General features: G+C 40.4%; 1 protein-coding gene across 23 annotated transcripts in view; it reads left to right on the top strand.

The window, feature by feature from the left end:
• The window catches only part of C2CD5 (C2 calcium dependent domain containing 5), a 131210-nt gene that overhangs the window by 82231 nt on the left and 26089 nt on the right, over positions 1–22890 (top strand). For 22 of the 23 annotated variants that reach the window (XM_075121782.1, XM_048826665.2, XM_048826707.2 and 19 more), the window contains 5 exons: positions 1469–1660; positions 12357–12543; positions 15571–15735; positions 18346–18486; positions 19706–19769. In XM_075121782.1, coding sequence (XP_074977883.1) covers positions 1469–1660; positions 12357–12543; positions 15571–15735; positions 18346–18486; positions 19706–19769 — 749 coding nt within the window. The remainder of the gene's footprint in view (positions 1–1468; positions 1661–12356; positions 12544–15570; positions 15736–18345; positions 18487–19705; positions 19770–22890) is intronic. The other variant, XM_075121811.1, reaches the window with a different exon arrangement.

Below are 22890 nucleotides of genomic sequence, written 5' to 3'. Positions count from 1 at the left end.
GTGTTTAAACTGAAGATTATAAACAAAATCATAAAGGTTGATGGAAAAGAAAATGAATTGGCTAACTAACACAAATTTTGGCTGTTAGCTTTGTGTTTTTTGGGGGGGGCTTGCAAAATAATTATTTTGCAGGCAGTCAAGATATGCAAACTGTTGCATGTCAGTAGGACTTTTTCGGTATCTTCACTGCAATAATAATCATATATCCTTAGGGAATAGTCAGTCCAAAAGATACAGTGCATCATGGCAAAATGATACAATTTTATCTCAATATTTAGCTTTTTCTTTTTTCATTTCATTCGGAAGAGACTGAGTATTACTTTTCCCTGCAAATACTACTTGTTGATCAGTTCTTTGAAACTGCAGTTTTGACCCCTTTAAACAAACAAACAAAAAAACCCTTCCTTTGCTTTTTTTCTGTCCCAACAGATCTTTTAATACACTTGTTCAACCTCTCCTTCCCCTGCTGGCATCGAAAGAAATGTCAAGTTTTTAATGTTAAAACAAAATAAAAATTCAGTTTTTGATGATATATTTTATAAGCTTGTTGAATGTGTTGTTTAAAGGGAGAATCACATTTATTTTCAATAATAAAAGCTGACTGATATTAAAGCAACCAAATGTGAAATATGTACAGAAAGTCTGTCTCATTTTCAAAAATGACTTAGGCTCCTTAGTGCCCAAATCTCTCTTAAAGTCAATGGCACTTACGTTCCTAAGTCACTTAAGTTATTTTGAAAATTTTACTCAGAGTTCTTTGAGAAGAAAAATTACTGTGCAGGACAAAATTTTACAATGAGGCTCTTACATAGTATGTTACAAAATCATAATTTGTTCAGACTATATTGTTTATAGTCTTCCATGTGTTTTTGCAACAATTCTGCCTAGATATTTTGTTTCAGTTAAGTGAATAGTGAGTTTTTCTTAATGTTGTAGCTTGGGAAGTTCTGTATGGGTCTTTCTTTTTAATGACTACCTGTATTATACTGTTCTCCAGTAGGATGACTGGCACATTTAATTTCTGCTGCTTAATTTTGTATACGTTATTCAAACATAGTCCATGTAAGAGATTTGGTACGTATTTACCCAGCAGAGTCTTTTATAAAGGTGTGATATACTAGATTACACGCAGCTAGCAAGAATTAGATCTTAAAGCTATTGCAGTAATATCTTAGGCTAATATAACCACTGGCCATTTTATGCTGTTGGTTTTTGATCCCTGGATAACTGTTAGCTGCACAGATACTATATGTATCGTTTCAGAGAATAGCATGTGACCTAATTCTGCTGTTACATTGATGCAATCCTATTAACTTGTTGCACAGATGTAGTAGAACAGAATTTGACTCCATATGTGTGGCTTATGTAGTTGTATGTATAGGCCAGTTTTATACTACATGCACATAGTATTTCTTGTTAAGATAGTGCACAGATGTTTTCAATATACTTTTCCAAAATGTACTTTTAGGATAGAAGAAACTTCACCTCCAGGTTGTGGATTTTGCCACATACCATATGATGAACTGAACATGCCATTCCCTGCTCATCTCACATACTGTTACAACTGCAGAAAGCAAAAGGTTCCTGATGTTCTTTTCACAACAGTAGATCTGCCTGCAGAGGCAATGGTTATTGGGAAAGGATGTCTTATTCAAGCCAGGTATCTGTGAAAATATTTATTTTCTTACTACTGTGCTGGAGAACATTAGAAATTTTCCTCTTATTGTAGTTCAACAAAAGAGCAAATTTTATATTTTATGTTCAGTTATGTGTAGTAACTGGCAGCTAAATGAGAACTTGTTTTTTTCCTGTTGTGCTGTCATTAACTTTAGTTTTGTGCTTTTTACTTACACTAGTGTATAGGACAGGGGTGCTGGAACAATTTGTATAGTGAGGATACTGAGAGCTGTTGAACCAAACTGTAAATCCTATGTATGATAGAAACCACTTCAAGCCAGGGGATGTTGCTACAGCCCCAGTACCCCTAGTTCCAACAGCTATGCTGTAATACCTACTAAAATTATTGTATTCAGCCCACATGGCTATGGAGAGCAAATACTTGCAAGTACAGAATTAAGGTTGCACATGCTTCATATGCTCAGGTTAAAATAATTCAAAATAGTGAACCAGTGGAGTGGGTCACGTGACTGGTTCTATGGTGGTTTGGTCAGAATGGAGGTCCCATAATCATACTAAGATGTAAAACAAAATTCTCCTTTGAAATGATGACTGAGGTGAAACATAGCAACAGAAAAGACATTTTTGCTACAGCGTTTTTCATTTAGTCCCATTATATTGGAGAATGCAAGATCATACCATGATTATTTCTTGTCAGAGGTTCCTAAAAGTATTACTAATTATCTTGGGTGGTTCTTTGCAAATAGGTTATGATATTGTACTAAAAGATGTAACTAAAACTTAAGATTCCACGTGTTCTTAATATTGGTAAAAACTTTTGCAGGCGGATGTACTAAACTACTTTCCAGAAATGTAGCAGTGTTGTTTAGACAATCGCATATGCAGTAATAGCGCAGTACAAATTATGTGAGAGAAGGGCAGATTCAATGTCCCTAGATTTATATTAATTTTGTTATGATATTGTAATTTCCTATTCAGTTATACAGTACTTAATTTTCATTGTTTTGCCATTCTAACTACTGAATATACCGTACATACACCAATGCAGATTCCTTGACATATTCGGTTAGCTTCAGCCATAATAAATCAAATAGGGGCACCACTGGAAAGTTACTGAGTTGGTGTGAGGATAATCCAGGAGGAACTCCTATAGTCCTGTTACTCCAGGTAATTGTTGCTGTAAAGTGAGGTTAGCTTATTTATGTGATAATTGATAATGTTGTGCCTTCCTCCTACTGTGCTTCTGTCAGTAGAAGTAGAGGATGTGACGAAAGAACAGGAATGAGAGTCATGACATGGGTGGCTCTTCCCTTAACTTGTGTGATCTTGAAGAAGTCACTTACCTTGTCTGTGCCTCAGTTTCCTCAACTGAAATACAAAAATACATTACTATCTCTGATTTTCTGTAAAGTTTAATTCATTAGGGTATATGAATTTCATAATGTCAGATGGAAGATGCTTCTGTTGAGGCGAATGTTTGCCTAAGTGTTGCAAGTCTCAGAACCATATAGAAATAATGACCACATATATCTTATTTTACATCTCTGAGCATTTGGTGTACGACTACGTAAGGCTCTGTGATTCCAACTACCTTCAGTTCCTTTTCTGCTGCCACAGACAGAGGTTTTAGAACTACTGTTCAGTTTAGACTGCTGTGTAAGACTGATATCGTTTGCCTTTTTTCTTTCTCTTTAGGTTTTTAGTGTGTGAGGGGGAAGGTGAGGGTGTTTGAGAGAGACACACTAGCTAGTAGTAATTTAGAATAGTGCTATTACATGCTTCCAAGCAGATTCCTGTCTACTTCTGTTGAGTTCAAAGCAAATCATCTTTATGACAGACTAGAAGGAATTCTGATTTAAGTTCAAATTCAACATTTTGCATCATGTGGTGGTAATATATCTATTTTATCTAAGTTTTTATATGGCTGCCCATCACTTTTGTATCTGAGCACCTTCTACATAAAATCAATTGCAATAACAAAAGTCCATGGTGGACTTCATGGAGTGAGAATTGTATTATACTTGTATCACTTGTGGTGGAAAGGCTTTCTTAAAGAGGAAGTCTTTGCAACTTTTTCCTAAAGATGGTCAGACTCTGGGTTTTTCTGATCTCCGAGCTGGATCCGCTCAGTAGAGAATACTTTGTCCTCAGCTCTCACATGCTTCGTCCTTGGCTTTGGGATCTGTGTTGTCCCAGAAAAGCAGAGCTGTTGTGGTGGTTCATAGATTGAAATTCAGTCTTTGATATAGCTGGGACTTGGTCTAGTAATTGTTTTGAAAATAAGGAATAAGGCCTTAAACTGACATCGGAAGCTAACTGGAAGCCAACGGAAGGACTTGAGCACAAGCTTGAAGAGGTCATAGTGGCCTTGAACCATGGGTAAGATGGGCAGGTGCATTCTGTACCAGCTGGAGCCTGTACATTGCCTTCACATTCAGCTTTAGATATAGTGAATTGTAGTAATCCAGCCTGGAAGTGAAAAATGCATGGATTACTGTGGTCAGGCCCTCCTTCAGGAGGAAGGGGTGAAGCTTCCTGGCAAATTGGAAGTGAAAGCTGGCATTTTTGGAAACTGATGCTACTTGGTCATGCAAGCATTTCAAGGAGTGAAAGGGGACCCTGAGTATTTATGCTACATTGAGAAACGTAGACTAGACATCTTCAATGGAAGCTGGAGACAGTGTTTGGACCAGCTTTTGGAAGCGTTTCCCCTTTCCGACCAGCGGCACTTCAGTTTCTCCTGGATTCAGCTTGAACCAGCTGCTTTTCATCCAAGAATTGATTTCTTACACACTTGCTGACAACTTTTTAGTAATGGTGGTAGAATCAATTGAGAATGAGATACATAGTTCAGTGTCATCAGCGTATTGTTGGCAACTCTAAGCCTGATGATGGCATCTCACTGTCTCTTCTAGTGGTCTCATGTAGATATTGAAGAGAAGAGGAGATAGTATGGATCCTTGTGGGCTCAATTGGAGCAAGTGTAGTGCTGGACCATCTACTTCTGCTATGTTATGTAGACATGCTAGTAGTACTTTGTGGTCCACTGCATGAAAGGCAGAGAGATCCAACAGTATGGGCATGTAGGTCTTAGCTGTGTCCATGGCTATGAGATCATCTTTTAGTGACAGTAGAGCAGATTCTGTTCTGTACCATGGTCTGAACCCTCCTCAGGGGAGCATCCAAGATGTTGACACATATGAGATGTGGTTTAAGCTTGTTGGTTACTACTTTCTCAATTATTTTGACCAGGAATAGGAAGTTGGAGAGATCTTTAGGGTTTAGTGTTGGCTTCATGAGGACTGTGTGAACTATTGCATTTTTCAAGAAATTTAAGTGTGCTTTTCTGAAGGAGGCATTGATAATTTCCATCAGTAGTGAGCATAGTTGTGCTGGCATGGATTCATTTCACAGGTTGTGACTCTAATATTATTCCAGGGCTTCTTGAGCTGTAGCATGTGTGATGGAGCCAAATTCAGCCAGGGATAGTGGGGCAGATAATAGTCTGGTCAGAGGGGTGGGATTTCCTTTCCTATTTCTTTCTAAACATGATAAGTATACAAGTACATCAGGGACTTCCAATGCCTTGGAGAAGAACACTTTCTGAAGGGGTGCTCAGTTTTCCCTTTTTTTAACCCTTTCAAGTTTACCTTGAATAAATGTAAACTCTCACTAATTAACAAGTCTTTTAAGTTCTGCTGATGGACACTGAAATTTTCCATATCTTGAAACTGAAGCAGCCACAAAATACCTGTTAGGAGAAAAACTAAAGGGCATGAAATTTCAGGTGGGACAGGCTTATGAGGAGTATGTGGTTCTCTTCTGCTCCACCTTTAAGAAACATCTTGAATCTAAGCACAGTCATCAAGCTAGTAGGATGGAGCTGATTGTACCATAAAAGGTAGAGGAATCTGTCAGTTTGAGTGGAAATTCTAATGATTGATAGCATGTTTGTCTCTGCTGCAGCAGCTTCCTTCTGTGAGCTACTTGAGTCTGACTACATTCTTTTGAGAGAATTTGGATGTTTTGGCCTAAGCAGACCATAATAATAATTTATTGATACTACAGTAGTCCTTAGATATTTCAAGCCAGGTTGGGGACCCATTGTACTGGTTGCAAAAAAGAAAAGGAGTACTTGTGGCACCTTAGAGACTAACATTTATTTCAGCATAAGCTTTTGTGAACTACAGCTCACTTCATCGGATGCATGCAGTGGAAAATACAGTAGGAGGATTTTATATACACAGAGAACATGAAACAATGGGTGTTACCATACACACTGTAACAAGAGTGATCAGGTAAGGTGAGCTATTAGCAGAAGAGGGGAAAAAAAACCTTTTGTAGTGATAATCAAGGTGGGCCATTTCCAGCAGTTGACAAGAACGTGTGAGGAACAGTAGGGGGGAAAAATAAACATGGGGAAATAGATTTACTTTGTGTAATGACACATCCACTCCCAGTCTTTAGTAAAGCCTAATTTAATGGTGTCCAGTTTGCAAATTAATTCCAGTTCAGCAGTCTCTCGTTGGAGTCTGCTTTTGAAGTTTTTTTGTTGTAATATTGCCACTTTTAGGTCTGTAAATCGAGTGACCAGAGAGACTGAAGTGTTCTCCGACTGCTATATAGACACACATAGTAAGTGGCAGTCACTGCCCTAAAGAGTTTACAATCTAAACAGACAAAGCAGGCAATCTCTTTTGATTCTTCATGCCTTCATTTCAGAAGTCAGATCTAAGGGTTGGAAGGCTTTGCCTCAGTTTCATATGACGTATTCTGTATAGGTTCTTATATTACCTTCATCACCATAATGTTGAGTGCCTTCCAGTAGTGCATTGGACAACAGGATCTTTAGGTTCTTCTTAGTGGACCTCTGATTCCTGGGTATGCAGACTTAGGTATGAAATGGTCCTTTTCTCACTCACCTAAGACTTAGGATGTTTGTTCCCTAGATCACCCTAAATATGCAGTCTTTCACTTTGGACTCCTCTCTCTGGTGGCAGTTCTGTTATGATGCCACTGCAGTCTTACCCCTCTCAGCCTTTATGTAGTTTGGCCTATGTGGCATCAGCCATCATAAGTGTCTTCCTCTGAGATGTTTTTTCAATATATACTGCATCTGTAAGGGGAGACCATCACCTCCTAAACCTAATTCCCTTCTACTGATTATCCCGCAAGAGATTTGGTCAGATCCTGATAAAAGAAGAAGAATTTGAAAATATCAAAAGCTTCAAGGTAGCACAGAAGCCAGTCCTTTTCTGCTTTGTCAGTGGAGTGTCATTGCAACCTTTTGATGACTGTAGCTAGTTCTGGAAGTTCTGGTTTTTCAAGTGATGGTCCCTGTTATATTCCATTGAGGGTTATACGTATGTGCCATGTATCCGGAGCCAGATATTTTGAAAGTAGTAATGTTCGTTGGTCTGAGTACATGCCCATGCTCCGCCTCATGGTTTCATCCAAGGTGATAATGAGCAGGGTGGACCGTCTGTGCCCTTAGCTCCTTTTCACCACTGCATGGTCTGAGTCAAAGCCTCTTCTGTTCTCTCCTCTCTTGTGATGCACTTCTACAAACTGAGAAAAAAAAATTTATTCCTGTACATAGTTATTATTTTATTATTTTTGTAGTAGCTTTTAGTGTAGTAGTAGTAGTTTTAGGATTGTAAGGACTGTGGGATGCCATTTCATAAGTTGCCCACCTGCCCCCAGTACCCATGCATGGGTAGTGGATTATGCACTTCGTGTCCTCACTCATTCTCGGTCAACAATGAGCACTAACGCTGCCTTTACTGCTTGGGGGGAAGCCCACATTTCATCTTGGTCCAGTATTTGCCTCTCTTTCCCAGCCCGTAACTGGGAAGGCCAGGCTCTCCACCTCAAGAAGCACCTCATGGAGGTTGCCATGAGGCCGCTGTCAGATCCAGGTGGGGGGAACCCCCCCGTACGTCAGCCTGAGCAATCTAAAAATGCACTTCCTACTGCATCTCCCAGTTCAGTTCTGCTGGTACCAGTGCTGTGGACCACTTGTCAGGTCCTAGCCGTGAGACAAGGAAGCATGTACATAAATATGGCAGTAATTCTTCCTCCAGGTCCGAAAAGAATACTGCTTTAAGAGTTCCCATCATGGAGAAGTAATGCATTCCAAGGCGCACAAACACGATAAAAAGCTGCACAGAATGTCGGTTCCATCCACTGAGCCACGTACTCCTTCCAGGTTGGTACTGCTGAAGTCAAGGGAATCTTTGGTTCCAAGACAGTCCTGAGCTCCTGTTCCAACTGAGGAACTCCTACTGCTCACACTGGGGAAACTTGAATCAGCCCCCAAGCCTCATGAACTATTTGCACTGGCTGAGGTGAGATCTCCATGTGTTCAAATGCCGTAGCGTCTTTGGAGGGTGCGCTCCCGAACCTTAGACTTGCCTCCTTCGGGCTGTGTTCCTGCCCACTCCTCTGAGGCTCCTGTGGTTTTGCTGGCACAGCCATTCGAACTGAGCTCTGATTTCTCAGGATGTTAGAACTCAGACAGGGCTCAGGGTCTGCCCCTCCTGTACTGCCGATGTGAATACCGCACAGCCCTACGAGCTCAATGGCAGTACTCTCTCTTTGCCCAGCACTGGGGTCACTGGTACTATGCTCCAAAGCATCCGCTGGGATAGCTGTACTGGGGGGTTGTGGCTGCAGTATCCACGTTCCCGCTTGTGAGGAGTCTCCACTCTTGCTCCTTCAACCATCCTCGAGAAGGCATTCCAAACAACTTTTGGAGTATGCACCTCTTAGTCCGACTTAGATGCTTCCGCCAGAACTGGAGCACTTCCTCTCATTATCCCTGGACACAGCGGTTCTTCGATTTCCTCCTCACTCCCAGATGACTACCGTCAATTCCAAGAACTGTTATGTAGGGTGGTTGATTCCCTCCATATTCCACTGGAGGAAGTGCAAGACAAGCTGCACCAATTGCTTGAGATGTTACTGCCTCGGCACCAGCCAGAGTGGCCCTACCAATCAATTATGCCATTCTTCAAACAGCCCGGACTGTCTGGCACACTCCAGCTACCTGCACACCCACCCAAAGAGGCAGAGAAAAGGAAGTATGTGCCTCCAGTGGGGTCTGATTTTTCTCTTCGCTCACCTCCCCCCCACCCAATTCTCTCGTCATTCAGGCAGCAGTGGAGTGGGCCCATCAGCAACACTCACGTTCCACCCCAGTGGATAAAGAGGGCAAACACCTGGACCTTGGGGGTCACAAGGTTTTCTTCTCTGCCAGTTTTGCATTTCAAATTACCTGGCTCTATTTGCAAACTACGTCTTCCTCACCGATAGCAAATTGGCATACTTCACAGACAAACTGCCCCAGCTATCCTGGATGAGGGAAGCTGGTTGCGAGGACAACACTGCAGGCTGCGGTGGACGCATCGGACGCTTCTTTGGGCATGATGGCTACAGGGATCATCTTGCAAAGGGAATTATGGCTGCATTCATCAGGTTTCCCGAGGGAAGTACAGACCATCATAGAGGACCTTCCTTTCGATGAGTCTTATCTCTTCAGCCAGAAGGCTCCCTTCATTCCCTCAAGGATTCCAGAGCCACTGTGCGATCACTAGGTTTCTACACACTGGCACCCAAGTGCAAGTTCTACCTGGCTCCAAAGCAGCAACTTAGAGTTCCCCAATTCTTCCTCTAGTGGCCCTATGAGCTTCCTTGCAAACAGCAGAAGACCCAGCGACCCCACCCCTCAGGTTCATCAGCACAACCTTCTGCATCTCATACCCAGTCTTCCCAGAAGCACTATTTATGAGTGCAATTAGAGAGCTGCCAACCACCCTGCCTCATGCCTTGCACCCGACTCACTCCCTTCAGGAAGCACCTATCACTCTTTTTACCACCTTGAAGTGTGATAACGGACAAGTGGATCCTGGATGTCGTTCGATATGGCTATATGATGGAGTTCAAAACGCAACCTCATCCTCATCCCTTGCCCGGGCCTTGCTTCAGGGACCACTCTCATGACCATATCTTCACCCTAGAGGTAGACTCCCTGCTGCAAAGGGGAGTGATAGAACCTGTCCTCATAATGCCACCACCATTTATTATATCAACAGAAAATGGGGCACAAGGTTTCCTGTGCTTTGTGCAGAAGCAGTTCACCTTTGGGACTGGCTTTGCCCACAAGATCCTGTTAGCAGCAGCATACCTTCCTGGGACTCAGAATGTAATTGTGGACTCTCTCAGCAGAAAGTTCGTGACTGACCATGAATGGGAGCTCCGCGACACTGGTCACTAGCATTTTCGACTGCTGGAAGACTCCAGCCAGGTACCTCTTTGCCTCCTATGTCAATAGCAGATGCACCCTGTGCTGCTCTGGGGGACTTGGTGCCCTTTCCCAGGGTGACACACTAATCCTTTGCTGGTCAGATAGCTCAATTACACCTTTCCTCCCTGCCGCCCCTGCCACAAGTCCTACACAAGATCAGATGGAAGAGAGCAACGGTCATTCTGATTGCCCCATTCTGGCCTTACCAGTTCTGGTTTCCCCTGGTTCTCAGCATGTCAGCGTGCTCCCCACTTCCACTGCCACTTTTCCTGGAACTCCTCATGCAACAAGGTGGATGTATTGGGCATCCTGATTCCCAAACTCTTCACCTCAGAGCCTGTTTTTTGGATGAGCACCTTCATTAAAGTGGGAATGTTCATCTGCAGTACAAGGCATCCTCTCAAATAATGGAAAGGAGTCCACAAGGCGATCCTATAGGGCCAAATGGAAGTGTTTCACCTCATGGGCCCAGCGGAAGGGTCTTGCCCCTGAGGATGTGGACATTCCTCTTCTTTTGGACTATATCCTCTCCCTAAAGACATCTGGCCTTGCTCTCAACTCCATCGGGGTGCACATGGCTGCTGTCAGTACCTTCCACCCCCCTGGTTGAGGGACATTCCTTTACTCACCCCTTGACTGCCAGGTTTTGGAAGGGCCTTCCTATGAAGGGCCTCCTGTTCAGCCCATCGCTCCCCAATGGGACCTCAACCTTGTCTTCACAATGTTAACGAAGTCACCCTTTGAGCCTCATGCTCTCTCTCTCCTCTCCATGAAGATTGCCTTTCTAGTAGCTATTACTTCTGCGAGACAGTCAGTCCTCCTCACCCTTTATCACCTCAGATGAAACCATGAGGTGGAGCTAGGGTGCATGCATGGACTAACGGAAACTACCTCTTTTAAAATCTCTAGCTCTGGATGCATGGCACATGCATGTAATCCTCTGTGGAACACAGATAGGGACCACACATCTTGAAGAACTTCCAGTTATAGGTAAGTAATTTCTTCACTGACAGAGCCCTGCCTACTGAATTGTCCATAGTGAGGAAGAAATCAAAGAAACTCTTTGATATGTTGGAAGTCCGCAAGAAGGGGAAGACTGTTCTCATCAATTTGAAAGGACATTCAGAGGTAGTAAAGAACGCTGGGTGTTACCTTCTTCAATATTAGCTGCGACAAAGTGAGCCTGAATACCTGTATCAAGTGCGACTGTACAGTTAGTGGGAATTATAATATTTCTTTAACTGCTCTGGATTAGCATCTCTGGTTACCTCAGCAATGTTAGTTACGATTTCAAAGCTCAACAAAGAAGTGTCTCAGAATTGGTTGCTTTTCAGATTCAGAACCAACTTCCAGTATAAAATATTTGTATAATGTAGTCAAACTTCATCTCAGTGTATTTTGGAATTACCATGTTAGCACTTCTCCAGTTATGTAGTTATATTAGGTGTTAGTACAATATTTTTAAAGTGGAGTTATAACTGTGTTGGTCCCAGGATATGTGGGAGACAACATGGGTAAGGTAATATCTTTTACTGGACTAACTTCTATTGTGAAAAAGACCAGCATTTGAGCTATGCAGAGCTCTTCTTCAGCTCTGAAGACAGAAACTTGTCTCTTTCACCAGCGGAAGTTGGTCCTATAAAAGATATTGCTTTACTGACCTTACCTCTCCAATAATTGTAAAGGTATAATGAAGTGGTTTTCTGTGATCCACAGAACCCTAAGGTTCTTCGGACTATGTCTAAGGGATGTGGGAAAGGTTGTCCTTACCATAGAACAGTGGTTTAAGCCCCTGGTCTGTGAACCCCAGGGCGGTCCACAGACTGTTTAAGATTTCCAAAGGGGTCCACACTGCCATTTGAAATTTTTTAGGAGTCTGCAAATGAAAAAAGCGTTGAAAAACACTGGCATAGTGGGTGAAGCATATTCCTTGCCTTCTGAGTACATTTTTATGTATATTTTGCTTACTAGAAGTAAACATGATTTCATTAAAAGAATTGACAAAAGCCATGCTTTCCAGTTTTTATAATTTGTTTTAATAAGGGATATTTCTTAATATTTTTTTAAAGTGCATGCTTTATAAGTTACTTTTGTTCAAGGTTTCCATTTTTTAGTTTAAAAAGGTATTTTCCTATTAAAATATGACTGAAATTAAGGATAAAGATGTACAGCAAATATTTGTTAAAAGCCAAAAAAGGTCAATTTGATGATGTGCTGACTGACGGTTAAGAATATGGAACTTTTTTTTTTAAAGAATTAAATTCCAGAAAATAACTTTGAATGGTTTGTCAGATATAAACAGGCTGCACATTTCCTTTTGATCACTTACACAGTTTATCAGTGGTTAAAAATTAAAAGTGCTTACAATCTTAAAACAGTCTAATTCTATGTATGTGACAATTTCCATCAACAGGTTATGTCGCCTAAAAAAGAAAGCTCAAGCTGAAGCAAATGCAACATCCATCAGTAATCTGTTGCCATTTATGGAATATGAAGTACACACACAGCTAATGAATAAACTTAAATTGAAGGGAATGAATGCTCTGTTCGGTCTGAGGATTCAGATTACAGTGGGTGAAAATATGCTGATGGGCTTGGCAGTAAGTGTTACTTTGAATGCATAAATTAGAATTCTTCATTCTATTATATTCTGTTCTTCTAATTTCACAAAACTGTTTGTGCCGGTTTTGTATGATGATGGAATTCTGGGCAAATGGAGATATTTAAAAATTATAGTTTTAATAACAAGTGAGATGATGGAAAGAAAGGAGACTGCCACCTTCTTGTTGATAGATCAGAACAGACTTGCCTTGAATACCAGACAAAATAGATTGGACTCTCTAGAAACTGAAATAGTAGATGAAAGTATCATAAGTACAGGAGGCTTCCCCCAAAATGTCTCAATAGGCATATGCTGTAGAAAAAACATAAATTCCTTTAATGGTTACTGTCAAGATCTGTTTTGACTCCTTAAACTGCATTCCATGTTCATGGTAGATGAGATTTGCCCTCATTGAGTATTTGTAAGTCTTTGGTTATCAGCTAGTAAAAAAGAGGAACCCACAACACTCCAGCCTGTTGCCTCTGATTGTAATACTGATGGCCTCTAATGCCTCTATTACTTTCCATCTAACTATTAACTCTAAAGGAGCTGCATTGTGGTGTTGCATTAGCTTAACTCTACAAGGTACTCAACCCTTTCAACCGTACTTATGATGTACTGTTTTTCATAGAATGAATTTGATGCTGCTTTCTGTTTAGTTTAAAATAAAATACGATTTAAAAAAAAACAAAAAAAAACATTCCAGAATGAATTTTGGAGACCCACTGTGCTGTCCAGGCTCTCTTATTTTTCACTAACATTTTATAAATATCCCCTGCACACACATACCTTATAGTATTTGTTTTTAATTCCATACTCTCCTTTTTTTGGCTTTCTGATGGCAGAGAAGTAATGATCAGTAGGTTGAAAGTGTTCCAGGCCTAATTATAAAATGTTGCACCACTGGCATCTCTGCTCTGCCTGTGATGTGTGGGGTTGGGATAGCCAAGCTTAATTCTATCTCTGCCAAGACATCTCAGTGAACAGATGGGCCCTGAGTAGAGGCTCTCAAGCTCTCTACATCCTGATTAACACTTCCAATGAGAAGTTGGCCCAGATGACCTCAGAGGCCTTGTTTTTGAATGTGTGAGTCAGCCAACTCCAATGGGTGCCAAGAGACGTCACCAACACTAGCCTTTTTAAGTACATATCAGCTGATAGAAGTCTCAAAGCTATCCAGGCCAGCAGTCGAAAACAGGCAAGGATCAGAGGATTCAAGGTTGAACCTCAACTCAGGCCTCAACCTGTGCTTTGTGGGACAGCCAACAATATGCTGAGCTGCTGCTAAGCACCAATGGAATTTTGCACCAACTCTTTCAAGAACAGTGATGCCTGATATGTCTCATATCTGATCTTGGATCAAGGTGTTTGGAGCCAGTGAGAAGGTGGCAGTCTCCTTCCTTTCCACCATCTCACTTGTTAATAAAACTATAATTTTTAAATATCTCCATTTGTCCAGAATTCTACCATCATACAAAACTTACACCAACGGTTTTGTGAAATTAGAAGAACATTTTATAAGGTTAGACATCACTGTTCTTGGTGCGGTTGGTGCAGAATTCCATTTGTGGTTAGCAGCAGTTCACTGAATTGTGTGGTCTCCCAGGAAGCACAGATTGAGGCCTGAGTTGAGGTTCAACCTTGACTCCTCTGATCCTTGTCTGTCTTCGACTGCTGGCCTGGCCTGTGTAAAGCTTCCATTAATTCTATGTCTGATGATAGTGGCACTGATAAGTCACGTCACTGGGTCAAGAGTATGTTAGGACCTACTGAACTCCCTGATGTTTTTGTTTCTCTATCTTACTTCAGCTGTTACGTAGATGTAGGCACTGCATCGCATTAATGACACTGTAATGATTCTGAGTCTGGAGTCTTTGTTTCTGTGAGCATGCCTTGGGCATTGGCAGCGATACCATGTCCCAGTTGTCTTTGCCTGGGTATCTCACATGTGTCAGCTTCAGTAACTTCAACAGTGTACGTTCTAGTTTATTATACAAATGCATCCAATACCCAGATATGTTCAGCAGATTGAATGTGTACTTAGGATGAAAGAGATAATGGTAAGATCATAGTAACTGATTTTATCTGTGTATGTGGTGATCCTACGGGTTATCTCTTCAGATTCATTCCAAATCTCCATAGTAGTGAAGCGAGAACCTCATTTTCCCTGTCCTCAGAAGCGAAAATGTGTATGGTGAAACATGTTTTCCTTTCTTAGACTACTGTCTTGACAGATGTTCTTTGTCAGAAATATGAATGTTGTTAAGAAAACAGTTGAAATAACTTAGTCCTGATGTGATTTCAGTCTTTTTTTTATTAAGTTGGTTTGTTGAAAGAACCTGTAGGGTTCTGGTAAATATCTATCTGGCTTTCACACTGTAGAAATTCTTATGAAATAAGCCAAAAAACCTTTCATTTTCTGTTTTCTCATTTGAATAATGAGCAAAAGAGATGCTTCAGTAATCTGACTAGTTTATATACTGATCTGTGACCGTAAAGACAAATTAAAGTCCTTGATACTGGGAAATTTTGATTTTCTAACTTGTTTATGCAAAATGAGTTAATACTAAGGTCTACATCAATGTAACTCCTAGTAAAGTTGAGGATAAACTGAATAAATAAATATTTAGCACACTTTTTGTTGTATTGATTACCAGTCACAAATTTTTGGACATGAAACCTTTAGAAAAGAGTAGAGATTTCTATTCATATATAAGATGAGCTCTTGAATCAAGGAACAAGATTTTCCATAAGGGAGAGTTCCCTCAGATGCTGCAAGGTGTATTGTTTTGAATCTACAAACAATAAAGATGGATTAATTTATTACAGTAGCAGGCCATGACATAAACATACAAATTGTACTGGTGAATACATTAAAATCCTGTGCAGTATTGAAAACTATAACTATTTTAAACCAGTAGAAGTAAAATAAACATTGAAAATAAAACTTTAGAGGGCATATTTTGTTCTTGAACATCTTTCTTGTTTTCTTGCTGACTTTTTTTTTTTTTTTTTTTTAATGAAGTCTGCCACTGGTGTGTATCTGACAGCTTTACCTCCCCCTGGTGGTATTCAGATTGCTGGGAAGACTCCAAATGATGGCACCTATGAACAGCATATTTCTCACATGCAAAAAAAAATAAATGATACAATAGCAAAAAACAAGGAGCTGTATGAGATTAACCCTCCTGTAAGTAAAGTTTATACAACTCTCAAAAAGGAGCATTCTATGTCAAATCCAGTTCATACTAAACTAGAATGGTTACTGATCTATAACTGAAGAGGTTTGATTTGAGTGCATGGTTATTTATCAATATGAAAATCCCCGAACTCTGTCTGAGGCAATCAGAGCAGAGATTTATATAATCACCTTATTGCAGATATGTAAATCTCTCTGATCTGAATGGCTGATGTCTTTAGAATTCCCCATTCATTTGCCCAAATCAGATTCATTATTTCAGGGATTAGGGAGTTCTGAGAGCAGTAGCCAGTTGGAGTGTAGCTGTGGAAGGTTAGAAAGCATCTTTCACTCTAATAGTCTGCATGTACTCCTTGTTAACTTGGTAATAACATATCCTTTGGCTTAGAGTTTTTAGCTCCAGCTGTAGTTATAGCCTCATAACCTCGAAGCAATTAATATGGTATACCATGGTTCTATAGGTAAGAGTCCAGTCTAGACTCAAATATGCATAGCCTTCCAGGCTTCACAACCTAGCTCCACTGCAGACCATCCTAATAGAGAGAGAGGTTAGTCTGCACAGAGAGCCTCCTGAAATCCTCTATTCTTACATGCTAGGAGTTGAAGAGTAGCTGAAGGGGAGAAAAAAAGTATAAATACGATTTCCATCTCTGTCACTATACAATTCCGTAACTGCCTGGATATTCCTACAGCCCTCCTGCAGGATTAGCTCTTCTCTAGCCCTAAAATAGGGAAGGGACAAGTCCTGGCAGACTTAAAAAATATACATATAAAGAAAAAATATCCCTAATGTTGTATGGAAACTGGGAACATCTACCGTACTCTTTTTCCACTTTGATCCTTCCATTTACATCATTGGAGAAGAATACTGTGGGAGACTTCTGCCCCACCCAAGTATTTTTATATAAGGTGACCTATAGGCTGGCCAGTAACTGTCCCTCTTTCTTAGAACCGTAGGAATTCACTGGTCCCAATACAGAAATAGATTCCAGATTTTTGGACTGTGAAGGGGCTTAACATGTCTTGTTTCTATGGCTAGCTGTCAGCTAGAGAGGATCTCATCCTGCCCAAGAGCCAAGCTGAGACTCTGGCAAGAGTGGTGTTCTTGTGCACATGAATGAGCAGTAGGTAGCCACTCCCAAGAAGGAAAATTAATCTTTTTTTGAAATAGATAATCTTTGCAGCTGTGTAGCTGGAGGTGTCGTTGACCACTGTGAGGCAGAAAACATGGAAGTTGCTTTCTGTCAAATAGGGCCCCTAAGCCTGTATCAACAATTCCAATATAAATCCAATTTTTCTATGATTTGTAGCTGCCATAAAAAAAAATTATTCCAGGTCGAAATGCTCCATGCAAAGTTTTCTCTTTACCGCTGTCTGATGGTTTTTTAATGCACCCCATTCTCCTTAGTAACTGAGGCTGTTTATGCTACAAGCACTACAGTGGTGCTGCTGCTGCACTGCAGCATGGGCACTTCCTGCATCTACAGAAGAGGTAGTTAATCCACCACTCTGAGAGGCAGTAACTAGGTCAACGGACGAGTTCTTCCGTCAGCCTTGCGGCATCTACACGGGTGGCTAGGTCGACCTAACTACAGTGCTCAGGGTGTTAGATTTTTCAGTGTAGACCAGGCCTGAGTGGCCTCTAGGTTAATTAGATTGGCATAGTGAGGTCTCTAATAGGTGTCATGGAGTCTTCGGCTCTTTGATTACAGGAAGATCTCCGCATTACACAACCTACATATTTTTTTTCAATAGACCAGAATCACTTCACCTTCCCTAGTAAACTGAGAGAGTCTTCAGGAAGATTCCCTAGCAGTTTTTTGTTCTTAACTTTCCTCTCATACAGAAATAAGTAGATATGGTACATCTCATATAATCCTTAATGTATCCAGAAACTTGAGGTAGAATGGATGCAATTACTTTCAGATCTGGTTAACATTACTCATCACTGATAGGGGTAGTGTTGATACATTTTATTCCCCTCTCTCAGTTTGATGCAGAATATGCAACATCTGTTATTAAAGCTTAAGGGAAACTGACTGGGACAAAAAATTAAAAGAACAAAAAATGTACATCGTGAACAGGTTTTTTGTCTTAAACAGTTAGACTTCAGCGGTTCATCTATCATTGTTATTAATAGATCTGACATATTTCTTACAGTCACTGTGTGCATTATCTATGTGTATAATGAAAAATGAGTTTATTTCACTGTTTGTCATTACCAAGGGATGTTGTATAAAACCAGAATTTTTGTATATACAACTTTCTTTAAGTCACCACAATTGGCTGTTGTATTCTTACTCCTTTCCAGAAGCAGTAATCCTGGTCTGTGATATAAGTAGCAGGAATGACTGACATGAGGGAGATAAATCCTGTATGCATATATCCCTAGTAGTGATAAAGAAAATTCTAAAATAAAAGGGACAGGATGAAATTAAAAGCAGAAAATATGATTTATATTGTCGACAGAATTATTTCTAAGTAGAATGATATTCAGAATGTTCTGAGTCTTAGAACTATGTGATGGCAAGTTGTTAAATTTTCAAATTAGTTTTAAGAAATGGAGTACATATATGAATTTTATTGTAATACTATTTTCAGGAGATACCTGAGGAAATCATAGGGTCTCCCTTTCCGGAACCAAGACAGCGTTCTAGGCTGCTAAGATCTCAGTCAGAAAGTTCTGATGAAGTTATGGAATTGGACCTTTCACATGGGAAAAAGGATGCTTTTGTCTTGGAGGTAATATCCGTTTCTATGATGCTCATGCTCCTACTTTTCATCCTGAAAAATGTGTGGAAAATAGATAAAGGACCTGTTCATTATTTCCAAAGTATCCTGAATTGTAGAGCAGCTCATTAATTTTTGTATCAATAGAAACTCTTAATTGAAATTGGAAGCTCCCTCTGTTCCTCTTTCCTGTTGTTCTTGAGCACATCTAGTCTGTGCATATGAACCACATAAATTGGTTAGTCTCTAAGTTGCCACAAGTACTCCTTTTCTTTTTGCGAATACAGACTAACACGGCTGTTCCTCTGAAACACATCCTAAAAGATATCCTCCTCTTGGTCATCTTTGTCAAGCAGTACCTAGATGCTAATAAAAAGCAAATGGGAGATTCTTTTTCAGCTACATAAGACAGGCCATCATCACTGATCCAAGCCTTAAATAGCTTGTATGCTAGCACCTCAGCATTCAGTGTTTGTATCCCGAAAATTCCATTATTTTTGTGATTATTAATACAATTTATTTATTCTTTGCGGCTCCTATTATATTGTCTTTTTTTATGTCTGAGGAGCTAGAATTTTTTGAGTCTAAAATTTTATTAAACTAAATGGCCTTCAGAAAACAGAAGGACTCTGGAGTGCTCTGTCAGGTGGAGAGGTGCATGTTATAACTTAATATTTGAAGTGTACTTGTTTATTCTGAAGCTACATTGCTTGTTAATGAGCATATATTTAAATGAATTAAATACTTTGAAATACTGTGAGAAGTGTAAAAATAAATTGTTTTGTTTCCCTGAAAGTGCTAAATCAAAAATTATTGAATTTTAAACTTGAAAGTGGTGGTCAGTTGATAATTATAATAAAACTTGAAGAAATAGAGCATTGTTTTTTATTTTAAAAAAATCTTGATTAGTTGTTTTGTATTTTGTTCAGTTTGCCTCTTTATTGATCCAGCTAGTTTTTTCAGAAGTAAATATGAAATTTAAAAACATCGGTATGGTTTTTCAAAACTGGGTGTCTAAGTTTGGGCTAAAGCCCTTATTTAGGAATCTATATAAGTTAACTGATTTTCAAAAGTGCTAAGTACCCAGCAATTCCCAAATTAGTCATTTATTTAGGCATCTAAATAAATTCACCTATTTAAAAAAAAAAACACTCGACTTTTGTATCTAGTAATAACTTCGTTGTAGTATTTTTGTCATCTTGACACTACCAATGTATTTTATTTGTTTCAGATTGATGATACAGATGCAATGGAAGATGTACATTCTTTACTGACAGATGTTCCACCACCTCCAGGTAGCGTAAACAAAATTCTCATGCTATGTGGTTAAAATTAATAGTTGTATAAACTTCTGGCAGTCTTTTTCACAATATGCTGGATAATAGAGAATTGTTTTATTTCATGCAAGGTCAGAATTGGGAAAAAAAAATTCCTTGAAATGCAATATTGTGGGTCAAATCTCACAGAGGAGAAATACTTTGTCTCTCTTGAGAATGTGCTGATTGTAACCTGAGGCAAGGAAGATTGATTCCCAATACACTGTTGTGTGCTGATCATCTTTTTGTATCATAACTGGAAATTCAACATGGTAGTCATTTCCTTGTAGAGTGAAAAGTTTCAAAATTCTTGTGTCTTTTGCACTAGTAATTCAGTATCTGCAGATTGTTATATTCTGGATGGCTGAAATGTAGGTAGAGAGTTCACTGAAAGTAGACGTATTGAGTCAATATATTGCTGCAGTGACTTTAGCCATATAATATGAACTGTCCACTAGATATTGTTTTTTATTCCAGGAATGTTGTTTAAACTGAACAGTATTATTTGTTGGATCTCACGTGTTGTCAAATGTATTTTTTCTTTCAATGTGGCAGCATTCATTTCCACGCCCGTCTCCATATGAAAATCTACTCCTGTCTTCCACTGGAGCTTTCCAAACTGTTTATTTCTATTGAGGAGAGACAGTTCAAGAAGACATGGGTTTCTTAATTATTTCATCCACATCAAGTTTTTCATCCAAATCCACTGTGCTTATTTTCTCTAGAAAGCAGCAGTGTAATAAATAATAGCAAACTGTGTGTGGGGGGGAAAAGGGTACTAATTTCTTCAATACTTGCTAAAGTCCTTGTGAATCTGTAAACATCAGAGTTTAGCACTGAACAAGAGTATTAGATTTTCAGAAATCAATAGATACTACAAAATGAATTATTGACAGTGTAGCAGAATTGATTCCTCCCACCGTCGAAGGTGACCCGTGGCACCCTCTCTGTGCCAATCAAGTGAGAGCTTATAACCCATAACTGCCACCTTCCGTATTTGTCCATGTTGCCAGCAAGGATGAAGTGTCCTCTTCATATGATGTTGCTGCAATAGCCTGGGCAGTTGATATGGAGGCGCTGCTTTGGCAATGTGTCAGCGGCCCCCTCTTGACTTCACTGGTTTGGACCAAAGGAAGGCCGGGAGTCCTTTGGAACCAGCTATGCTGAAGGAGTTGCCAGTGCAGAGATCTTCCATCTGCGTGCCTTTCAGGGCTCCGCTTCAAGATTGGTTGTCGGCCACAGCTGAAGGGCCCAGTCTGTCCTGTGTAGATGTCGTTTGCTCATCCACCTTTTGATGGCATTTCCTCCATCAAGGGGAGGCATTTCCCCCACTACCCTTCTCAGGCACTCATCAGCCGGAAGCCATTGGCACTTCCTGAGGTTTCTGAGTTAATTAACCACTGCCCAGCGCTTGGAATTGACCAGTACGGGTTGTACTGCTTATGGTCATAGCGGTAGCAGGTTTTCAATTCTGACCTGATAGAGCTAGATTTGGAGCCCACTGTAGAAGAGCTAAGCAAGGCCACTGATTTACTGTCAAGTGTCAAGGCTCCTGGAAAAGATGGCCTCAAGTGCCGGAAAGACAGCCTATTACCATATCTTCATCAGGTGCTACTTAAATGCTGGAAAGAGGGTGAGATACCACAAGAGATGCATGATGCAAACATTGTCACTTTATATAAAAATTAAGGCGAAAAGGGCGACTGCAACAACTACAGGGGTATTTCGCTACTAAGTGTAGCAGGAAAAGCTTTCGCAGAAGTCATTTTAGTGTGCCTACAACAGCTGGCGAATCAGTTCTACCCTGAATCACAGTGTGGATTCAGGGCTAGAAGATCAACTAAAGACATGATATTTTCTCTGCGTCAACTCCAAGAAAAGTGCAGAGAGCAAAACCGAACATTGTACCTTGCCCTTGTGGACCTAACCAAAACATTTGACACTGTCAGCAGAGCAGGTCTGTTTGCAATACTAGAAAAGATAGGGTGCCCACCAAACTTGTTAAGTCTTCTATGTTCATTCCACGACAACATGAGAGCAACTGTCCAGTTTCATGGGTCCACTTCAGACTGCTTTGAGATGAAAAGCAGAGTGAAACAAGGATGTGTTCTTGCCTCTAGACTCTTTTTTGAAAACTTCTCGGTACTCTTTCACTATGTGTTTAAGGACATGAAAGATGGAGCATATCTCCGCACAAGATCAGATGGGAAATTCTTTCAACCAGTCCCGACTTAAGTCAAAAACCAAAGTCAAAAAGGTGCTAATCAGGGAACTTCTATTTGCTGATGCCCTCATAGCCCACAATGAAGATCTACTACAAGAACTTATGGACTGCCTTTCAAGTACCTGTCAGGGACTTGCTTTCACCATCAGCAACAAGAAAACAGTTGTATTCAGACAGGGGGTTCCACAAGATCCTTCAATTATCTTAAATGCAAACAAGCTAGAAGTAGTCCAAAAGTTCAGCTGTGTAGGTTCTGCAGTGACCACCAACCTCTCACTGGATGAAGAACTAAATGTTTGCATTGGAAAGGCTGCCACCACCTTTAGCAGACTAACTAAAAGAGCATGGAACAACTGAAAGCTTACCATCAAGACCAAAATGCTCGTGTACCAAGCTTGCGTCCTCAGCACTCTCATGTATGGTGAAGAAACATGGACAACTTATGCTCATCAGGAGAAAAGGTTAAATAGTTTCCACGTACGTTGTTTACGCCTCATACTCAACACCAAATGGCAGGATAAGGTCACCAACGCAGAGGTTTTTCGGAGGGCAAATTTACGAAGTGTCACAACCCTGCTCATGCAAAGACGACTGCGCTGGCTGGGCCATCTGAGTAGGTTGGAAGATGGACGCATGCCCAGGGACATGCTATACGGGGAGCTATCAGAGGGAACAAGAACAACAGGACGCCCCAAGCTTTGCTATAAAGACACACACAAGCAAGATATGAAGGAATTTGGAATTGATTCTGACCAATGGGAAATCTTGACAAATGATCGTAACAAGTGGCGCTATCGTCTACATCAGGGTATCAAAGTCCATGACAGGAGCTGGCTCCTACAGCTTGAAGAGAAAAGAGCCCATAGGAAGCAAGCA

The sequence above is a fragment of the Caretta caretta genome, chromosome 1 (genome assembly GCF_965140235.1).
Source record: "Caretta caretta isolate rCarCar2 chromosome 1, rCarCar1.hap1, whole genome shotgun sequence".
NCBI lineage: Eukaryota > Metazoa > Chordata > Testudines > Cheloniidae > Caretta > Caretta caretta.
The sequence above is the reverse complement of the archived record's forward strand: the minus strand, read 5'-3'. Positions and strand labels throughout refer to the sequence as shown.